The sequence below is a fragment of the Gobius niger genome (genome assembly GCF_951799975.1).
Source record: "Gobius niger genome assembly, chromosome: 2".
Taxonomy (NCBI): domain Eukaryota; kingdom Metazoa; phylum Chordata; class Actinopteri; order Gobiiformes; family Gobiidae; genus Gobius; species Gobius niger.
The window spans coordinates 27,092,003-27,114,303 of record NC_136853.1 but is presented as its reverse complement, the minus strand read 5'-3'; the positions used below and the strand labels follow the sequence as shown (position 1 = coordinate 27,114,303).

The following is a 22,301-nucleotide window of genomic DNA, read 5'->3' as shown; positions in this document are numbered from 1 at the left end:
CTGGGTGGCGTTGCTGCCTCATCTCTAGGCGGGGGAAATCAATGGGAAACAAGTCAATGTAAGCAGTAAGTTTTGAAGAACACGAATGTATGAATTGGAGAGGGGAGAGGTGAAAATAAAAGTGTAGGGCATTGATGGGATTCTTAAAGGAGACATAGCTTTTTCATAAGGTGTAGTTTTTTTTTGTTTTTTTTCATTTCCTTCGACACTGTACACAGTAATTACAATGTAACTAAATATCCCGAGACACACACGGTGCTGTCGGTGGATGTATGCAGCTAAGTTCTAATAAGAACTAAGAAGAAGAAGAAGAAGGCAAACAGGTGTTGACCTCGCGCACAGGGTTTTGATTGAATCGGCGGAGTTTGTGAGGCCATGTTCGTGTTTTATGGGTGATTTTTAACCCTGAATCATGGACTAAAGAATCTTTTTGCACCTCATCGGACCTTTCTGTTTATCAACCTTTTTAAGTGATGCGGGGCAGTGTTGGGCACTAGGCATTACTTAGTATTTTATTACAGTTATTCGATTACTTTGCTGTAATGTAATGCACAATTGCAAAACTAGTAGCCTGATTATATTATTAAACTTTATTTACATTGCACTGATTGCTGAAAACGTCGTGTTGCTTTTAAAATGTTAGAAGTTTAGAGGAACCAAAAACAAGCTTCAGATTTATGATGGATCCGCGGCCCAGGCAACACCAAGCAAGGCAGAAGGACGATCTCCTCCAGAGTTGCATCCCACAAAACGATTGAAGTCAGCAGCGGGACCTCTTTGGGGATCCAAAAGATGGCCAAATTGTTGTGGTTGCTGATGGACATCCGTCATGAAAATCCTGTTGCAGAAGTTGCTGCAAAAGGTGCTGATATGGCAAATATGAAACAACATCTTGGAGATAATCCTTCGCTGTGAATGTCCAAGTCAAGGCAACGAACTGCATTATTCCCAATAAAGTTGTCCAAAAGTTTGAAATAGAAAACATCTGACAAATAATTAAGCAGGACAGCATACGTTTTCAGAACATAAAACCTAGACTTGGTTGTGGCCTAATATATAATAATATAATCAAAAATATTTGTGGTAATTATGTAAAGTAGTAACGTTGACAATGTTTTGTATCATTCAATTTTATTTATTTTAATTTTAATGAAAGGGAGTCGTAGACTGTGAATGTTTACAAGTTCAAGTATGAAAAAGCATTAAAAAAGAAAAAAGTCTGTTATTTCCGTTGTTCAGTCGAAATGCCACCCCTTGTCAAATGTATGATTTCTTGATATTGCACATGCGTATAATCTTAAGGGATGCACTTCTTGACAGGAGTGGCATTTCGACAGAACAGCGTTCATTTGGCCATTAATCGTGAATAATCGTAAAATCGCAATATTATAACCGTGTATGGACATTGATTTGAGTTTGTCCGTTGGCAGTTTTGTACAAGAAACAAGATGCTCTCAGCTCGGAAAACTCCAGGTCTATTGACCTCTTAAAGGCCAGCACAGATGGGTTTGGGTCAAGGTTTTTCTCCACACGTAAGGGGAGCATACCTAAACTGACTGACTTAGTTGATCACTTTTATGGGGTATTCTGCCCAACACTGTGCCGAGGTGAGGTCAGGGAGATAAGATTACACCATTACAAAGAGCAGTTCAAACATGTACAATGTTGTATGTTTGTGTGAACAGAGACAAGGTGGCCGTGGGAGGCTGACAAGTATCTTTATTTTTAATTTATTTTGTAGGAGTAGTGTGAACACTGCATACAGTATGTCCCGCATTTGTGAACAGCAATACGAAGAAAAGGAAACTGTGGAGGAAAATATATATATATAAAGATTTAAAACCAGACCGAACAGTCCCACCTAAAGACAAAGCCATTATAATTCAACAGAAGTCATCCACTCAAATATTCAGCGCCATCAGCCTCTGCAAACACACCTGAGGGAGTGAACAGAAAGTTTTCATTTATTCTGTTTACTGAGTCGAGACAACAGCAAACCATGAAGCCAAAATAGAAACTTTTAAGCAACATTTTAATTTGTTGGAATGGACATCTGTCAGTTTAGGGCACATCTATGTGACCTGGGTGAAGACGACGGTCAAGTAGTAGGATTTTTGGACATATGCAAAAAGACAATTGTCAGACGCCCACAAACCCACCGAAACCTTCAACCGCCCCAACCCAATAATGTAGGGGTACCTCCAGAACCCCCCTGCCTAATACCCACCTGTACCTCCAGACCCCCCTGCCTAATACCCACCTGTACCTCCAGACCCCCCTGCCTAATACTCACCTGTACCTCCAGACCCCCCTGCCTAATACCCACCTGTACCTCCAGACCCCCCTGCCTAATACTCACCTGTACCTCCAGACCCCCCTGCCTAATACCCACCTGTACCTCCAGACCCCCCTGCCTAATACCCACCTGTACCTCCAGACCCCCCTGCCTAATACCCACCTGTACCTCCAGACCCCCCTGCCTAATACCCACCTGTACCTCCAGACCCCCCTGCCTAATACCCACCTGTACCTCCAGACCCCCCTGCCTAATACCCACCTGTACCTCCAGAACCCCCCTGCCTAATACCCACCTGTACCTCCAGACCCCCCTGCCTAATGCCCACCTGTACCTCCAGAACCCCCCTGCCTAATACCCACCTGTACCTCCAGAACCCCCTGCCTAATACCCACCTGTACCTCCAGAACCCCCTGCCTAATGCCCACCTGTACCTCCAGACCCCCCTGCCTAATACCCACCTGTACCTCCAGAACCCCCTGCCTAATCCCCACCTGTACCTCCAGACCCCCCTGCCTAATCCCCACCTGTACCTCCAGACCCCCCTGCCTAATGCCCACCTGTACCTCCAGACCCCCCTGCCTAATACCACCTGTACCTCCAGACCCCCCTGCCTAATACCACCTGTACCTCCAGACCCCCCTGCCTAATACCCACCTGTACCTCCAGAACCCCCTGCCTAATCCCCACCTGTACCTCCAGACCCCCTGCCTAATCCCCACCTGTACCTCCAGACCCCCCTGCCTAATACCCACCTGTACCTCCAGACCCCCCTGCCTAATACCACCTGTACCTCCAGAACCCCCCTGCCTAATCCCCACCTGTACCTCCAGACCCCCCTGCCTAATACCACCTGTACCTCCAGACCCCCCTGCCTAATGCCCACCTGTACCTCCAGACCCCCCTGCCTAATGCCTACCTGTTCCTCCAGACCCCCCTGCCTAATACCCACCTGTTCCTCCAGACCCCCCTGCCTAATACCCACCTGTTCCTCCAGACCCCCCTGCCTAATACCCACCTGTACCTCCAGATCCCCCTGCCTAATGCCCACCTGTACCTCCAGAACCCCCTGCCTAATACCACCTGTACCTCCAGACCCCCCTGCCTAATACCCACCTGTACCTCCAGACCCCCCTGCCTAATGCCTACCTGTTCCTCCAGACCCCCCTGCCTAATACCCACCTGTTCCTCCAGACCCCCCTGCCTAATACCCACCTGTTCCTCCAGACCCCCCTTGCCTAATTACCCACCTGCACCTGTCAAATACCCATTTGTACCTCCAGACCAACAAGTCCTCCAGACATGGTATAATAATAATAATTTAGCAGCGTTTTTGTTTGCCATATGCAGTATATGTTGTGGTAATGTTAGAAATATTACTCTTAAGCTGTTCTTGGAAATCATGTACGTTGAAAGTCTTGGAGCAGTCTGGACAAATCAAATGTGTGACTGTGTGTGAGAGTCATTTCCATGTCTGAGGTCCCAATTATAGATTCTGTTATTGAAATGAGTGCATTAGGGGTGAGTGCTAAGCAACATAGGGCTGCTGTTGTACAAACCCTGTTTTAGTGTCCACCAGAGACTCGTTTTACATGCACATATGCGGACACAGATTAATTATGTATGGCACATACTGTAGTTCAGCGCCATCAGTCCATTCTAGATGAGAAGAAATGGATATTGCTGCTTTCTCTAACAAATGTTAATGACCAACTCATTTCCATAGTGAGAATTAAAGAGCGTCTTTCAGGCTCATAATGAGAAGAACAGAAGGTCCTGAGCACATCATAGGTCACAGAAAAGAGCACATGCAGAATAGTGATCCGTTAAATTCAAGGCAAGGCAAGTTTATTTGGAGAGATCACAGCTAGAAGGTACTACGGTTTCCCCTACTACCAACATGTACAATAGGCCAGGATGAATGAGAGTGTGTTTGAAAGTGCAAGTGGGGACGGCGGATTGAAATTAGCCTATGCCTACAATCCGGTGTAGCATGCAAGAGGGCCATGTGTATTCATTAACATGCACTATCCCGACAACATAGAATTGATCCTGAGGGGAAATAGGTTCCGTTCTTGTATCTGATGATGTCATTACCTCAGATGGACGGCAGGTGCCAAAACAACTCTATGGGAGAGAAACTTGACAAATATTGAACCTGATCCTATTTGGAGGTGATTGGATTTACATACCAATCTTATGGCGGAAGGTTCTTTCATCTAACCCACATCATGCAAATCTTTTTGAATTTTGTCAGCACTTTTGGACACCTTTATGAGAAAATAATTGTGCCTTAGTTCATACGTGCTGAGAGAGATGTTGAACATTGTGACATTTTTTGTTTCATGTGGATAGGTCCTGCCATTGCAGAGAAATTAACCATGAAACAAGACAAAATAAACAAACATCAACATTTCGACAGTTACCATAGCTACCACATGTAATTCTTACCTGGCCATTGCCTCAATTTTAAACTACAGGTTCTCTCGAATGTTGTGATGTGAATGTGAATGCAACCTATTCTTTTTGCTACAGACAAATATCTCGACCAAGAAGGACGTTAGAATGCAATTTAAAAAAATACTTATTTCTAAGCGCATCGAAATCGGTCAAGATCAGGTCAGTCCAAACAATGGTCTTTCCAGTGGCGACTTGAAGTGAGCGCTGCACTATAAAAAAGGAGACAGAAAGAGAAGATTCTTTTGAATTGTAGACATGGCGGAGAAGAAAGAAAACAAACCAAAGGATCCTGAATTAAAAGTGAAAAACCCACATCTATATCTGGTGGGCACGACAGTCGCCCAAAAACTGTCATGAGCATAGGCACCGATTCCGTGGGTGCTGCGGGGCTCAAGCACCCACCCAAATCCTTGATAGCCCCCCATAAGCAGGACTTTACGATATCGAGTTTTATGCTTGTTTTTTCTGTTTGGTCGTTCGTACTGGAAAGAACATATAGGAATGAAACGTTGACACCTGTCCAAAAAAAATGTAAGTCCTCCATCTTGTCTTGTTTTAATTTAACTACAATATTTACGCTTACTTAAATGTATATTTTGGATATACTATATCCGTCTCTGTCAACATCTCACACTGCATATATAAAGTCATAATATACTCCACATGAGAGGCAAACCGAGAAAGTGAGGCCATATATGGATGCAGAGAGCATCACGCATTACGATAATAGCAACAGGATGAAAAGCTGCAACTTTTAAATATTTTCACAAAGAGTCTCACTTCATTTTCATACATGAAACATGGCTCAGGAAAAGCTATAAATAGGAAACAGACTCGAGGAGCATGTCTCCATGGGAACTGCAGCTGAAGTTGGTAGGTGTGGCAGAGGCACAAGGGCTTTCTGTGTTGTGGGTGGAGCCATGGATTAAAACGTCCAACACACAAAAACATTTTCATTGAAGACAATGAAAAACAAATAGATTTGGTCAGTTGCCAACAGTTACAATACTAATAACTGTCTACAAACAAATCCCTTGCCTTTTCTTTTTTTTTTTTAACTAATCAAGTTTACTTTGATGACACAGAATTACAGATTTACTTTAAAGTGAATATGACTAGAATCAGCCAACTGAGGCACTGCTGGTTTTATACCATGGTTGAATTAATGTTTTATTGGACCGTTAGGTTTCTCATCAATTCTGAGCAATGTTCATCAGCCAGTGTTATCTTAACACTTCATTACATTTGATAATTAGGCCCGAGCGGCCTGGCGTCGCAAATCGCAACACAGTTCCCAAAGTGCACTGACCTAGGTGCGCAGAGCGCACGAAAGCAGCGCAAAACGCTGCCCCCATGTCAAACGTAAACTCACCCTGTAAAACAGTGACTTTATACTTATTATTGCAAGAAAATGAATGGGGGAATATGGTCAACTGTCATACGGAGATGGATGACGAGCGCAAGCCCCACGGCTGTGTGCAGGTCGTTGAGAGCTTTCCAAAAATGTATATCCTGTATTTGCAGAAAATATTATTATTTTTCTGTCTTTCTTTCTTCTTCTTCTTCTGCTGCTCTTTGAGCAGGAATTTGACCCCCTGAACATAGTCGAAAACTCACCAAACGTTGCCCAAAATTCAGGTCCGGTGAAAAATTAATTTAAAAGTGGGTTTCATACTGAACTCCTCCTAGGGCGTTTCACCAAATGAACTCCAAATCGCTCCAGCTCATCTCGAGATGTGGACCATCAAAAGTTATAAACATTTTTTGGCTATGTTTCACGGTGTAGGCCTATTGCGATTCATCGTAAACTAAAAATTGCTCCCATTCGCACAAACTCTGATTAAAAATCGGAAATATACATTTTATTGACCTTTCACCCCTGGACACAACAGTGTGAAAAAGTTACATTGCACCTCTCGGTGCAGAAGAAAAAATGCCTTATGGGAAAAACATTTGTTTCTCGGAAATGGATGAAATTTGGCACAAAAATAGTTGATGGCATCCCGATCAAAAAAGCAAATGGGACCCATATCGTATTTTGTACGGTGTTGCCATGGTGACGCCCGGGGTCTCCCATGTTATTCTAATGAGACTGACACATAAATCTCACATTATACAAAAGCAAGTGTGAGCGCCCTCTGTCAGGAGCATGTGGACAGTGGTCATGGAAGTACGGCCCGCCAAACTACTTTTTTTTACATTTTCAAACATTTTTCAAAGATATTTAGTCTGGGAGCAAGCGTGATCTCAGCGATTTCCCGGAAGGCGTGATTGACAGATGGGATCAACCAACAAGAGAAACACTGGATATGTCCCAGGAGCAAGTGGCAGGAAGGCTTTTCAAAAACTTCATAAGGAACACTTCCAACCCTGTTTCTTGCTCTGGTTTTAGGGATTTTATGATTTTCAAATGATTTAAAACAGATGAATGTGCAGAAGAAAACATGTATCGTCGCGCTGCCATCTTTAATGTTTTGGAAGAGTGCGGTGACGACTTCTGTCTCTTGACGTCATGAACACCTGCCTCTCGGCGCGTGGACCAACATGGGTAAAATCAGCTGCCCAGACAGAGGAGCATTTGGTAATCAATGTAAGATGGCATGAACTGTTTTCTGCAAAGATTGAAGCCATTGACAGCATATGGCTGACCAGTGAATTGTTAACATGTGATCCTGATAATGTCTGTCCACCAAAGCTCCTCCTGTGAACAGCCTGATAAAGGGATGAGAGGGGGTCACCTCGAGGTGTCACAGGTGACATTTCTCCACTGGCTGCAACCCCTCTCCACTCAATAATTTGTCACAGGTGCCTCCATGTTGGAAATCATTTTAACCAGCAATTAGCTTGAAATGACACAGCACATCCATCAGCCTGCAGAAAAGGTCAGACAGGTTTAATGGATTTGTTAGAAATGCTTCCCATTTTGATTTATAGCTGATTTGTCAACATTACATGAGAAATCTTGACAGGTTATCATGGATTGCTAAAGCATTGTCTAAATACTCGGATGCCATTTCCAACTCTGGATAAACATGACATATCAGTGCTCAAAAGTGCTGGGTCACACCGGTGCGACTGCCCTGATCCTCACCACACACCCCTCATCAGACAACTCTTATCACAGTAAACACTGATCAGGATGTGCACGGCTCTAACACAAAGGAGAATGTACTCAAATGAGCATTTTCAGATCACTACAGCTATGAAAAAAGACTCCTCTTTCCAATGCCTCAGACCGTAGACTGACTGTCCAAACTTTGGATTTTAGCAAACTTTTCATCATTAGCAACAGTTATAGGGGGTTTTAGGGGTTATAGGGGTTTTGTTTTGTAAGGAGATCTGTCCCTTAACCCCAAAGAAAGGATGCCATAAATTATAAAGTAAGAAAAAATCACAGTAAACCTTTGCACAAGCCTCAAAAATGTGAAAAAGCTCTAATTGATTTAACAAAGCATCATTGGTGTAGTCCTTTTTCTCACTGACTGAAGAGGACTAGGGCAGGAGAGAAAGAGAGAGAGAGAGGCATCAGCAGAGCCATCAGCCAATCAAAGCGCAAGACAACTATAGGGGGCGGGTACATAAGAAGCAATCTGCTGGGTATGTGATGCCAGTCCATGAAAAAGTTTGTGACTGTGATGGGAAGAGGGAAAGAGAGATGAGGACCTTTGCATCTCGCTGGATATAATTTTTTGGCTAAAATGTTCAGCTGTGGACGGAGAATAAGAAAACGTGATAGTCTGAGGAGGTTCTGGGTTTCTTCATGTTACAAGTAAGTCTGGTTCTGTTTTAAGTATTCTCTTCTAAAATTCCTACTGCAAGGGGTTATATGCCGGTGAACTTAACCTCTTAACCCCTGCCTTAACCAAGCACATTTTCTCCAGTGTGGCATTACCCAAATCTAAAACCTTCTTGAAAAAACAAGGATGAAAACGCCACAAAGAAGTGACCAAAAAGAGACATAAAGCCATAGAAAAGGGACACAAAAAAGTGACCAAAATGTGTTGAAAAAATGAAGCGTTGCACTGTAGCTCTTCAGTCTAGAAGCTTTTAGATTTGGGTAAACCCGAACTGGAGAAAATGCACTTGGTTAAGATGGGAGGTAAGAAGTTAAAGTAATGAAATAAATTACCAGGGCCCCTGATTCAGTGGCGTCGTGTTATCTCGCAGCCTTCCAGCACACGACCATCCTCAGCATCATGGGTTCGAGTCCTGGCTCTGACGGCTTGCTGGGTCTCCTTGCTGTTCCACAGAAAAAGGTGCCATTTGAGAAAAGAATACGGTAGGAGGATTTTCTTGGTAATTTTGATTATTTTTGGTCACATACATGCCTACTAATGGTTGTAAATAGGTGAGAAAACAATCATGTGATTCACTTTACTCAAACGCCCTGATCCCAGCATGATGTTTTGTGTTGCGCCGGTCATTTCAGTCACGCTGACCTGCTCACCTCTCAACAGTCCCGCTACAACAACACCTGGCTCCGCAGATTCATTCATGACTGGCACTCAGAAGCTCATATAAATCGTATATATCGTTTTGGGTTAATACTATTTGAAATATGTCTGTGTAGGCTCTCAGTCGTGCAGGAGCTGTCCATCTTCAATGAAGGTTCTTGAGTCATCTTCTGTATTTTCATTATAAAGACATTACAAAGTCAAAGCGTAATTTATACAACACACATCAACAATACAGAGTTCCACATTCGGGTCAATAATTGAGTTAAGACATGAGAAAACAACAAGTCAAGTACATTACAATACGCAAAGCAACATTAAGGCAGGTTATTTTTTTGACTGATTACATATTTCTTCAGATTTATATTGAAACATGATTACTTGTTCTCTTAGTTTCCTGAGGCAGCATATTCCACTGTGAGATGGATCGGTTTATAAATGTACTTTTTAGAGCATGTCTGCTACGGGTGGGCTGCAGTTTGGAGAACAGGCTAAAGGGTTTGTACTGTATAAAATATAGCTTATATGCAAAGACAATACAGGCCAATCTATCCTTGACTTTCATCCATGACAGTTTTTCATACATAGCAATAACATTTGTTCAATAAGGACAACCCAGGGCAAGTCTAGCAGCTCGATTCTGAGTTATCTGTAGTTTGTCGAGGTGTAATACGAGTTTTCTTGTTTCTATTGACCTAAAAGGGGGCAGTGCTCTTATTAATGACATGTTCCAGTTTAGTCACAATGTTATTTATATGTGTCATCCATGACATAGTTGGATCGAAAGTTACCCCCAACAGTGAAATCTCTGTCACTTGTTCTATTGATTTGCTATGGAGGGAGAGTTTCAACTTTGGGGTTTCTCTCATAGTAACGTCATACACTTTTTTAATACATTCAGTTTTAACCTGTTCTCGATCACTCACTCTTAAGCAGACAACAATAGCTCCTGCTGTAGCATGTTACTGACCTGGTCGATGGTAGAGGCAGAAACATACATAGTTGTATCATCTGCATATTGGTTGTTTTCAGGCTCTAGAATGTGATGATGTCACAGGACCCAGTGGGGGCAGGGGATCATTTTTCAGTCACAAGACCAAACAATTCCTCAAAAACTAAATAATTTTACATCTATATAATATTATAGGCCTTTAGAACACTGTGGTGTCACCTGAATCCCAGCAATACAGTCATACAGGCCTTACGTAAAACATATGACTTATCATTTACATAAACACTGTAAAGGAGAGGACCTAGGAAACTGCCCTGTGGACTTCCACTGGTTAGGACTATAGTGTCTGAAAGGGAACCATTGAAGGCAACACATTGTGTTCTGTCAACTAAATAACTACTGAAGAAACTGATCTGTGTTTGAAAAACCAAATGGTTGTAGTTTCTCAATATTGTTCTATTGCTAAAGCTGTATCTGTATCTATGTAAATATTTTAATCTAATAGAAGATAATCACAAATTTTGTTTTTCAAACTACAGATGTTCAATAAAGCAATTTTTTATTCCTTTTATAGGTGCCTGAAAAAGCATTTTAATGAAAATAATAATAGTTGCAAGACATATTTACCCCTCATGAATGCATGCTACATGTGACCATGTGAATACTGAGCCGATAAACTTCAATTATTACTTCTCAGTCTTTCTAAACTTGGAACTTCTAATGCAAATAACTCGCGCCTCTTCTGGTGTACCATTTGTCTTAACATATACCTTCCAATGTAGTAGAAGGTTTCGCCTCTCATCCAAAAAGCTTAATCAGCGAACTAAAGTTTAAACTCAGCCCTCAGACTAGATATAGACACTGGGAGGAGTTAAGCTTGGCTCAGTCCCTCCCCTCTATTTATGGCTACTCTCAACCGTGGGGAAACATCTTTGTAGATCCAAGTCTTTGTAGTTCTAAGTCCTAACGACCTAACTCAGATAAGATAAGATGAAATAATCCTTTATTGATCTCACACTTGTTGCAATCAGCATTCAATATGATCACTCAGGGTGTGCAAAACAGACAGGAAATGGGCAAACAGTTAAATAGTAAAAAACGAGGTATCTTATGTACAACAAGTAAAAGCAAAAATCTAAGGGGCGTAATTATAACAATAAGGATATAAGAATAAATAAAAATTAGAATATATTAGAGAATATCGAGGTGCAAAGTTACAGTCCTAGTGCAGATTGTCAATAAGTGACGCTGGTAAAGGGAATAAAGTGCAGCTGATACAAAGATTATTGCAGAGATTAGTTTCAATATGAACGACCCTACTCTCAGCTGATCACAGCTAATTACCTGCCTATCATATGTTGTATATCCATACAGTATATACCTGATTATATATCTATATAATATACTGTATCTGGTTTGTGGGCTTAGCTTAAACTTTATTTCAAATAGTAGTTGAAATAGGCTTCGTAAGCGAATTAGTTATGTCTACACAAAGTACTTGTTTGCACCATAGAGAAACAGAGCCAAACATGACCTCATTTCTTTACAGTCACTGAGCTGTTCGTGTAACAGCCGTGATTCGCAGCTTCAACAGCAATGTGTTTCTGCTTCATTCTCACTAAAACTACATTTGAATGTATATCCATATAAAGCTTTATTGTATTTCTTATTCAGGTCAAAATCTATATCAGCACTTGTTATAACAAATCAACATGTGTCATGATGGAGGAACAGGAGCACACAGGACTGCCACATAACAAACTCCCAGTTTTGTTGGAGATAGACACTTTAATCCATTTAATTAATTCCAGACTGTTCTACGTTGTATTTTCCTCTGGCTTCATGGCACTTGGCAGAAAGTGGCACGTGATAATATTGTTCTAGTTCTAGATTGCATGTCATGTTGGAGACTCATTATTACTGATTTACTAACTTAAAGACATCAGGTCATGTGCCACAATGTTCCACTGTATTTGTGTTAAAAGTTTTTTATAAATTTAAAACACCCACACACTTTACAATCAAATCAAGGTAATGGAGTCCCTATTCCAGTGCATGTTCTGACCCTGACCCATTCCCCCACCTTTCAGTTTTTCAGGGTTATGGATCCGGGGAACATTAAAGGTGATATAATGGTGTTTAATGAGAGTGTTACGGCAACAGTTTTGGCCTGTTCCCCGAACTACTATTTATTATAGAATAAGCACTGCCCGTAAGTCAGCAGGGGAATGAACTTTTTATGGTCAGTTGCCATGGTTTCTGAATGAGGAGGTTTACTGTGTCTGCTTTCTCTGTCTCAGATGAGGCCTGTTATTTTAGTAATGGCAGGCTTTTGATGACCACTTTTGATCACAAACAAAACACTGCTGGAATCTGAAGCCCCTGAGACATAACCAAGAAGAAAGAATTTTGCAAACCAGCTGAGGATAAGGTAAACAAAACATGCTATGATGAATGCATTTTCAATATAATAAATATAACAAATAATTACATCACAATCATATTTTGCTGTAGCACACATGAAAGCTAAGAGATATACTTTCAACTTGCCACTCACCATTTCACAATACAACCCAACATGCCCTAAATTAAAATAAATACAGGTGATATACCTGTGTGAAGTTAGCCCCCCATAGTGTCCGATTTACTCCAAAGTGTTTAACTCATTGACAGATCATTCCCACTGTGCAGCCAGTCAGCGCTGTGAGAATGGAAACTATTTTCATACATAACTTTAAAAACTTTACAGCACACATTAAAACACTTTAAAGGGACTACAGGGAGTTTAAAAATGTTAAAACTAAGTATTTTCTTCCCCCTTAATGTTCCAGCAATGTCCGAATGTGTAGAATGAGCCCAGACCTGTTCACCACAACTGCCTCTAAAATCCTGCACTGTCACTCAAAACTGTGTTAAAGAGGGGGTATTAGGCTTTTTTCAATCACATGGCACCAGTCTATAGCACACTACAATGATGACCAAACCTTCTGTTGGTCTGTAAATGCAGTAAATCAGAAAAACTGCCTTGTATAAAATTGCTCTCTCAAAATGGCTGTAGCGAATGTCTTGAAATAGGCCTCTGTCTCTTTAAGAACCTCTTTCTGACACTTTCCGACACGCCCCCTCCACACTCTGTCTGTGGCATCAGTGGGGAGGGGGCTCTGCTGAGGAGCAGTGGTTGGTTACTCGGCTGGTGACGAAAGCTCGGAGGCGTCTCCAGGAGGTGGAGGCGTTCCTAGGAGGACTCAGGCAAACCTATCCCTAAAATGGCTGCCATCAGAGTTCTTACCGATTACTCAAAAATACGTGAATGTGTCAAGGCAACACTTCAGTCATGTTTTTAATGAGGGAATGACATAACAACCTGATGTAAAGCTTGAAAAAGTCGATTTTGCATAAAACCCCCCCTTTAATTCGGATCCGAAGTGTCGTCATGCACAAGCTTAATATAGAAGCTGCAGTTACACGTATTAAAGAGACATATGGCCCGATTTCCCGACTTAGTTTGTGTTAACAAGTTTCTGAAACCGCCACTCTGTAGTCATTGTACATTCACTCCACACTCAGTGGTGATTTGCTACACCACAGCGACCCTGCGGTAGACTGACGGAAGTGAGGTTGCCAATCTGTGCCATCAGCCCCTCCGACCGCCACCGTCCACTCAGTCACGCACTTCCTTCACAGGTGGTACCCAAGGACACAACAACAATCTGCACCTGTCGGAGCTGGGTTTCGAACCACCGCCCTCTCATCTATCGTATCATATCTCTCTACATATAGTGGCGGGGGAAACTGGAGCACCTGGAGGAGCGCTAACCACCACCGTGCCGCCCGGTGTTGCAACAAGGCCTTTTGTTTCTCGTTTTCATGAGTGTTTCACACATGCTGCCAAATTGGCTTCACTGACAGGTAAAGGTGGAAGTAATGGTTGGAGGGCTGGCAGGATGGAAACCATTAGTGCAAATGCTGCCTCAGGGCCATAAGCCAAGTCTGAGTATCTGTGAAATGACACACCTGTAATGATGATCATCATCACAGGTTCTGGCTGATGTGTCACCTCATTGAATGACTCCATTATACATAAACAATCCCAGCCATGTTCTGGTCATTTACCTATGAAAGTTATGGCTATGTTTTATCAACAGTGTAGCAAGAAATCAATTGCATTTTGATGAATTACTAAATAAGAGATGAAAAACTGAATGGTGCAAAACTGAAGAAAATAATAATGAAAAGATATAGTCATAAACCTGCGATTATCGGTTCACGCTCCACCCGCTCCATCAAATTACAGTATTATAACTATACTGTCTTGGGGTCGTAGTTTTGGAATGCCATATTATAGCCATTGAGTTATTGTTATAGTAGGGGCGCTAAATTGTCTTCTTGGTATCTGACAAAGTGCGTGGGTGTTTATAAAATATAAAAATATGAATGCAGTTTGCTGCTGTGCCACACAAAAAACATACATGTTTTCCAAAAGATATGATTCCAATTTCTCAAACTTCAATCAATCAAACTTTATTTATAAAGCGCTTCTCATACACAGGTGCATCACAAAGTGCTTTACAGATTAAATAAACATTCTCGCCCATCTTGTCTGATTTTAGACTTTAGACTTTATTGTCCCCAGGGGGAAATTATTTTTCACGTACACAGTGCATGTTTGACAAAAGGAAAGACCGAACAACAGGGAACAAACAATGCGGGGTACACTCAGCAGGGCCTGTTGTTAAGAAATGCAATGGCTGACGGGATCAGGCTTCTTTTAAAACCAGCCTTCCCGCATCTGAGTGTCCTGTACCTCCGTCCTGAGGGCAGAGGGGTGAGGTGAACGTGCAGGGGTGTGTGGAGTCTTGTTCTATAGAGAGTGCAATGTGCCAATGGCCCGGTTGTTCAGATCTTTGAGGTTTGGTGTGGGAAATCCTATGATTTTTGCTGCAGTGTTTGTTACTTCGGTGAGTTTGGTTTTGTTCTGGACAGTTCACAGGTTGAAAAAGCAGGTGGAACAGTACAATATTACAGGTTGAATAATTGATTTATATAAGCGTAGTAGTAGAGATGGGGCAACATAAAGTCCTTTCAGTTTCTCTATTATCGACAGCTGTTGTTGACTTCTTCTGCAAACTATATTTGTTGTCCTCAACCTGTGAGACGTTTCTGTGACGTCCCTGCAATGTCTCTAACACCTGTCGGATACCAAGGAGCTCTTAAAGAGACGCAATGTTGACATCACAGAAAAGTCATGGAGACATCTCCACAACTGACAAGACGTCTCAGACGTTTGGGCTCTGACATTTCATACATAAGAAGTCTTGCTGCCAAACTTATTTTAAGCCATGGCCCCAACAACTGTTGCTATTAATGAGACTGCTATGTTTTCAGCCTGGACAGCGGTGGATGTCAGGCTGAGGTGGGCGCAGGTGTTGGTGTCTTTGCAATGAACCAAGGATCAGCACTGCGCATGGAGAAGGCGACACATTGCTTACAGACTGGGACCAGAGCTGTTCTGGACCGGACAGCGTGTAGGGTCGCAACAGCTCACTCAAATAAGGGGGACCCATCTTAAATTTAACACAAACACTCTCAGGGAGCCAGTGTAAGGTGCACAAAACAGGGGTAATGTGCTCACGCCACATTGTTTTAGTCAGAAGGCGGGCTGCAGCATTTTGTTTTATTTATCCCTGCTGTGCAATATCATATAAATGTGCAAAAATGTAACAATACCAACTGTCAGTTTTATGTAAACCTTCTCACATGCTGCAGCAAGCTACTGTATATTGCTTTATTTTATTGTTTTCTGTTCTTGCAGTATTGTAGCAGTCAGTCTGGTTCTATAACTCATAATTCTAGTATTTTCAAAGAAATATAGTTAAGCTTTTCCTTTAATTATTTAGGTTTTTTATTCTTTTATGCACTTTTTGTTACATGTTGCCTTTAATTATCCAGGTCTTGGCTCTTCCTACAATGTAATTCCCTCACTCAAAAGAAGCTCTCATCTCAAAGGCTAGAGTAGCTCATATTTCTCTATGCCAAACAAAGGACCAGTCTGTGAGCTTTTTCCCAGAGTCAATTTAAACAACTTGCTTCACGTAATGTTTGAAAATGGCACCAAGGCGCTACAAAGTATTTGTGGATTGGATTTTTGTCAAAGTAGATGTGTACATGTTGTGACAAACACAAACAGGATATGTTTGTGTTCGCTCTTGCCATGGAAACGCTCTGATGCTGCCTGAGCATCACAGACCATTGATCTAAGGAGACACTCAACCAAAACAATGCAGCTGACATTCATCACAACCTATTTCCTTACATAAAAGTGAGGGCGAAACCAAAACGTAAAGCACGGAAAATCACCTGTCTGATATTTGCATTAGAGAATAATAAGCATGCTATACAAACAATTTTAGTCATTCCTTGATTTTGTTCACCGACAAAGCGTTAGGTTGTTTAACTGCGATGACCAGCAAACTAATAAGCAATTTCTGCCATGGGTTCATCACTACTCTTTTCTTGGACTGTGCTCACTTGTCTATATTCTTTACAGTAAAAAAGTACAGGCAATGCAATCCATGCTCTGACACATTCTTTGTGAATGCAGTGCGAGGACACATGTTTAGTGGTATTTCCAGGGCTCATGGGCAGTTTCGGGTCTTTAAACATCACACATCCTCACCGAGGCAACCTGACCAAGGTTGATCAGACCCCGGCCTGTGCCCAAGCAGCAACTCACCAATCTCTCCTTTTCAACCAGAGCCACCTGGACGCCCTCTCTGCTGCGTCTGTGGTGGTGGCTCTTGATTTATTCTGCCCCCTAGTTTCTGTGCAGTGTGAGCTTTGCTAATATGCTAATCGGTAAAAAACAAACATTGTGGAGGGTGCCGATATTAACCTACCAACACAAACGATTATACCACGCTATATCAATCATGTGTGTTGATGGGCTAATAATAACACCCTCCACAATTTTTTTGTTTTGATATAGGTGAATAAACTTGTTTTTCAATTGAGCTGACATTGGCCTGTATACTGTATGTGTATATTTCTAGAGGGTATCCTTTTCAGTCAAAACAGAGCTCTCATCATTCCGTACCGAGTGGCAAAATGAAACGGTGACAAACTAGACTTGCCGATGCTTATCACCTATTTGGACTCGCCATGCTGTTGGTATGCTATGGCATCACACACATACCCTAGAGTGCGGGATGAATTGTTAAAGATTCACTAGACTCCTGTTTTGTCCATTTTCCGTAATAACTAATGGACATTTTAAATGTAAAATACTAAAGTTATTCAAACACATTAAAAGCTTTTTGACACTACAATGTGTAGTGACCCAGAAGATAACGGCTCTTTTCTCTACTTTTCCCAGGTTTTTTAGCATGTATGGACAATGTTTGCTTGTGGTTAACTTGTTTATGTTGTCATTACAGGGACTCAAGGCAAACACAGTACACAGAATGATAATGTCCACAGTAAAGACTCATAAACATTGGGCTTGTCTGCGCCCCAATAGTGTCCATATACCAGACACATGGACGTGGGATATCACAATAAGGTCAGCAGTGTGCTTCGTCCATGGCTTTGTCCAGAATTTGTCAGTCAGCGTTATTAAAGAATGCCACTAGTTCAAGATCATGCAGATAATAATGATGTCCACCCAATATGTGCTGACAGATGTTGAACCTTATTGCTAGGCCATCACCATAGAGTACTTTTTGTGCTACAGAGATGGAGAGTGACTCAAACATGTGTGAATACAAAATACAACTCCAGGTAAGTGTTTCATGAGGGGGATGTTCAAGGGTATGTTTTTTAGCTGTTTTAATCATGTGTAGGCAAGCTTATGACAAATTCTCCTGGGCTACAGATGCTGATGTGCGCATGCCCTCCACAATGGACAATGTGACCCTCCCAGATGTTATGGACCAGGTGGACTACAACTATATGGCCCTGATCTTGGGGGTGCCGCTCATACTCACCATAATACTGGGAAACATTCTGGTGTGTCTTAGTGTGCTCACAGAGCGCTCGCTCAAAACCGCCACCAATTACTTCATCATCAGCCTGGCAGTGGCCGACCTGCTCCTGGCCGTGCTGGTGCTGCCTCTCTACGTCTACTCTGAGGTCAGAGCAGCGAAATACACAAACTACAGTACACTGAGCACATCACAAGTATAAAGTTCAGAAGATGTATGTGTCTATTAGGGCTGAAAGATATATCGTTATCGTATCGATATTGAGATATGAACATTCAAAATATTAAAATCGAAAAAGCAAGATACAAACGATTTAGATTTTCATTGAAAAAACTGCACTTTTTGTGGTTTTCTCCTAACCCATAGTTATATCGCATCGTATCGATATCGAGATATCTAGCATGAATATCGAGATAGGATTTTTTTTTTCATATCGTTCAGCCCTAGTGTCTATTAAGAACATCTTGTAATATGTAGACGGACACTAAAATGATACACATTTCTTTACTATTGCCATATTTTCCGGATTATAGTTTGGCTGGGGGTGCGACTTATACTCAGGTGCGACTTATATATCAAAATCTATAATTTCACATGTTCATTATTTTCACACTGACAGCCGCTAGAGGGCGCTTTGGGCTTGTGTACCAGTGTCTGCTACTCCTGTACCACTGAACATTTTAAAAACAGTAATCGAGCAGCAGAAAGAAAGTTTGGAGTGAGCGAGAGACTTGTGAGGGGCTGGCGATAAGCGGAGGTTACTCTTAATGCAATGAAGAAAAACGCTTAAAGCTCGATGGCCACAGTGAGAGGAATGAGTTTGCAAACGAGAGCTTGAACGTGCTGCCGGGAGAGGCTTGTCAACATTGCAGTTACGCCTCCATACCCAGGAGGTTGCCAAGGCTAGTGTGACTTATACTCTGGAGCGACTTATTTATGTTTTGTTCTTCTTCATTATGCGTTTTTTGGCTGGTGCAACTTATACTCCGGGGCGACTTATACTCCGGAAAATACGGTAGTAAAAATTCCAAATCATAGTTGCACAGTCGGTCTGCAAGTGTCAAGGAAAACATCACTGTGAAAAAATAAAGCTCCTGTACTTAAATTGCATTGTTTTGTTGCATCAAAACAGCGGAGGAAAATACATAAACCATGGTCCATTGCAGTGCACTCAAGAGAGTTTTTTACAGAATACGTGAGATTAGTAAAAACAGTGAGCCATGAGATTTGGACATTGTTGCAACTCTAATTATAAAAGATAGACAGTGAAATAAACCACAATGTGGGATAAAGTCAATTTTCTAAAATTATAAATTATATAATTTATGTTATGAAGACCCTACAATCAGTGTGTTCTCCGATGAGTGTTATCTGATCAACTCCATATTTATGTAAAAATATTCATATAGATAGTATTACAAAACAACAGCGCACAGACCACTTAATAGGAACCAGGCAATAATGTGATGCTTTCGAGGTACCATATGCTTCATTTATTTGTTATGCAGCGGTTCACAATTGATTGAAACATCGTGATGCAGATATTCAGCTGTAAATGTATCGTATAGTTTCTGTTTTGTGTTTGAGCAGTTCATGGGAGGGATATGGACATTAGGCACTCCCGTTTGTGATGCGCTGATGACGATGGACGTAATGCTCTGTACTGCCTCCATCCTCAACCTGTGTGCCATCAGTGTGGACAGGTAAGCACTGGCTGAGTACGCAGACACGACGCCTCAAGATCAGGACTTAGACTTGGAGAACCCCTGTCCTGTGCAAATAACATCCCAACTGCATATTAACGCACATCCCAATGATGTGTGTTAATATGCAGTGAGCACCATAGCCTGTTTTTCATTGTTTCAGATACATTGCTGTGGTGGTGCCTCTCAAGTATAACAGAAACCAGTTCAGCATGCGGCAGCTGGCCCTCATTACAGCCACCTGGATCTTGTCTTTGGGTGTGGCCAGTCCGGTCATCTTTGGTCTGAACCAGGTTCCCGGGCGAGACCCCAGCGTGTGTAAACTGGAGGATGATCGCTTCGTGGTCTATTCATCTGTCTGCTCCTTCTTTGTGCCTTGTCCTGTAATGCTGTTCTTGTATTACTGGATGTTTCGAGGGCTAAAGCGTTGGAGTGGACGGTCCCGCTCCCAGGCTGGACGGGACAATCGCCACACACTCTCTTTGAACTTAAGCTCTGCCCTCCGCCGCGCTAAGGTCACAGCAACAAGAAGTCAAGAAAAGGTTGTGTATGCAGTGGCACCTGGTCTCAGTCCAACTTCCCCCTCCACCATTTCCCGGACAACTCCCTCTGTTACCCCGATGTCTGATGAGGATGGGATGGCAGTGGTGATGGAAAGTGACCCCATGACAACACAGAATGACAGCGTGTCCGATGCAGATCTGACTGAGAGGAGGGAGGGAGGAAGCCGGCGTGGCACATGCTTTTCCAAAGGCAACGCTGGGAGAAGAGGACGGAGAAACAGCAAGAGCAGCAGAGTGAGCGGCCGTGAGCGTAAAGCCATGAAGGTTCTGCCAGTGGTTGTTGGTGAGCAGAAACACTCACATTGATTGCCCATGGTTGCAGTAGTGACCTCACCTTAGATGATAAAGTCCCTCGCCTCTGCTTGTTTTTGGCGAAGCCCCACCTCCCATAGTACGTAGGATGGGTCTATTATTGATGGTAAATGAGACATTGTGCCTTGCTTCTTACAGTGAGAACTTGCGAGCTGCACAATCAAAATAGAAACCATCGCCCTGGAAACAATTTCACTGGAACGCAAGCATTTCACGCTAGAGTTAAATTTAACCTCAATTGTCACACACAGAAAATCTTCATGAAAAAGCTGTGATCACACTCAGATTGAAGTAGAAAATCATTCTTGAGAATAATACTTTCCACCAACTAACAGATTGAGTTAAAATATTAGACAAAAAATGTAAAACTGGAAAATGACTCAACACACAATTAACTTGGACTTCAGTTCCTATTTACAGTGGGAGGAAAAAGTGAGTGCACTATTTGGAATTTCTCATATTTCTGTCTAAATATGTCTAAATGATGTTATGTGTTCCCCCCAAACTGTTCAACTCAGATCACATTTTATGACAAATTTAGGCAGAAATGTGAGAAATTCCAAACGGTGTACTCACCTTTTCCTCCCACTGTAACTGATCTTGGAGGCCACTCGTTGACCTCCTTGTTATTGCTGTTTGTGATTGATACACAGTTCTGTTTGTGAATCGCTGTCTTTTCCTTGCTCCTAGGTGTGTTCCTGGCCTGCTGGACACCTTTCTTTGTGGTTCACGTGACTAAAGTCTTGTGTCCGTCCTGCCTCATCGGCTCCACTCTAATCTCCGTCGTGACGTGGCTGGGTTATGTCAACAGTGCAGTGAACCCCATCATCTACACTGTCTTCAACCCTGAGTTCAGAAACGTTTTTCACAAACTGCTTTGCTGCCAGACATGAGACTCTATCCGGGAGACTGGTTGTGCTCTGACTCCTCTTATGAACTTTCATTTCTTACTACCTACGTTTCCATTGTGTTCACAGACTCTCTAGGCCCGGTCTTCTGCCTGGCACAACAACAGATTTGGTCCAGACAAGATGTCATCGTACATGCACATACCTGCTGTGCCAGTGCTTGTGGCCAGTGGCTAGAGGGGGTTGCTTATAAAAAAGGAGGTCAACTGAGGCGTGGTGTTCTGCAAGAGTGCTAAAGCCGCTGCTTCCCCTTCGCACTTCCTCATCTCTGCTTCCTCCCTCATCAGCCTTTACATCGCTCTACCACCTCATGTATTTCATTCAGCATTTAGGTTACATTCTTTTTAAACTTTCAGAATAAACTACAGACGTTCCTTATGTCACTGTAAGTTAAACATAGTCTGTGTCCTGAGAGAAAGAGAGTTTACAGAACATGAGCAAGTGCCCGTCAGACCCTATAAAATGTCTGAGCATGTTCTAAAAACATGTACAATAGGCCAGGACGAATGAGAGTGTGTTTGAGAGTGCGCATGGGGGATGACGGATGGAAATTAGCCCAAGGCTACAATCTGGTGTGGCTTGTTCATGAACATGCACTGTTCCTACCAAATAAACATAAACATGTTGTGCATGTTCTACATAAGATTGCCATTCGCCAAGAGTGTCTGTCCAGC

The 22,301-nt window shown here is 42.3% G+C and overlaps 1 protein-coding gene across 1 annotated transcript; it reads left to right on the top strand.

Moving 5' to 3' along the window:
* The first annotated feature begins 8,378 nt into the window (after nucleotides 1–8,378).
* drd4-rs (dopamine receptor D4 related sequence) lies at nucleotides 8,379–21,787 on the top strand. The gene is made up of 8 exons (XM_079551956.1): nucleotides 8,379–8,525; nucleotides 8,924–9,035; nucleotides 17,596–17,720; nucleotides 17,840–17,938; nucleotides 18,033–18,289; nucleotides 19,732–19,844; nucleotides 20,008–20,690; nucleotides 21,410–21,787. Exons 5-8 carry the CDS (start codon nucleotides 18,047–18,049, stop codon nucleotides 21,610–21,612), a joined length of 1,242 nt encoding a protein of 413 aa, XP_079408082.1. The 5' UTR covers nucleotides 8,379–8,525; nucleotides 8,924–9,035; nucleotides 17,596–17,720; nucleotides 17,840–17,938; nucleotides 18,033–18,046; the 3' UTR covers nucleotides 21,613–21,787.
* The last annotated feature ends 514 nt before the right edge of the window (nucleotides 21,788–22,301 follow it).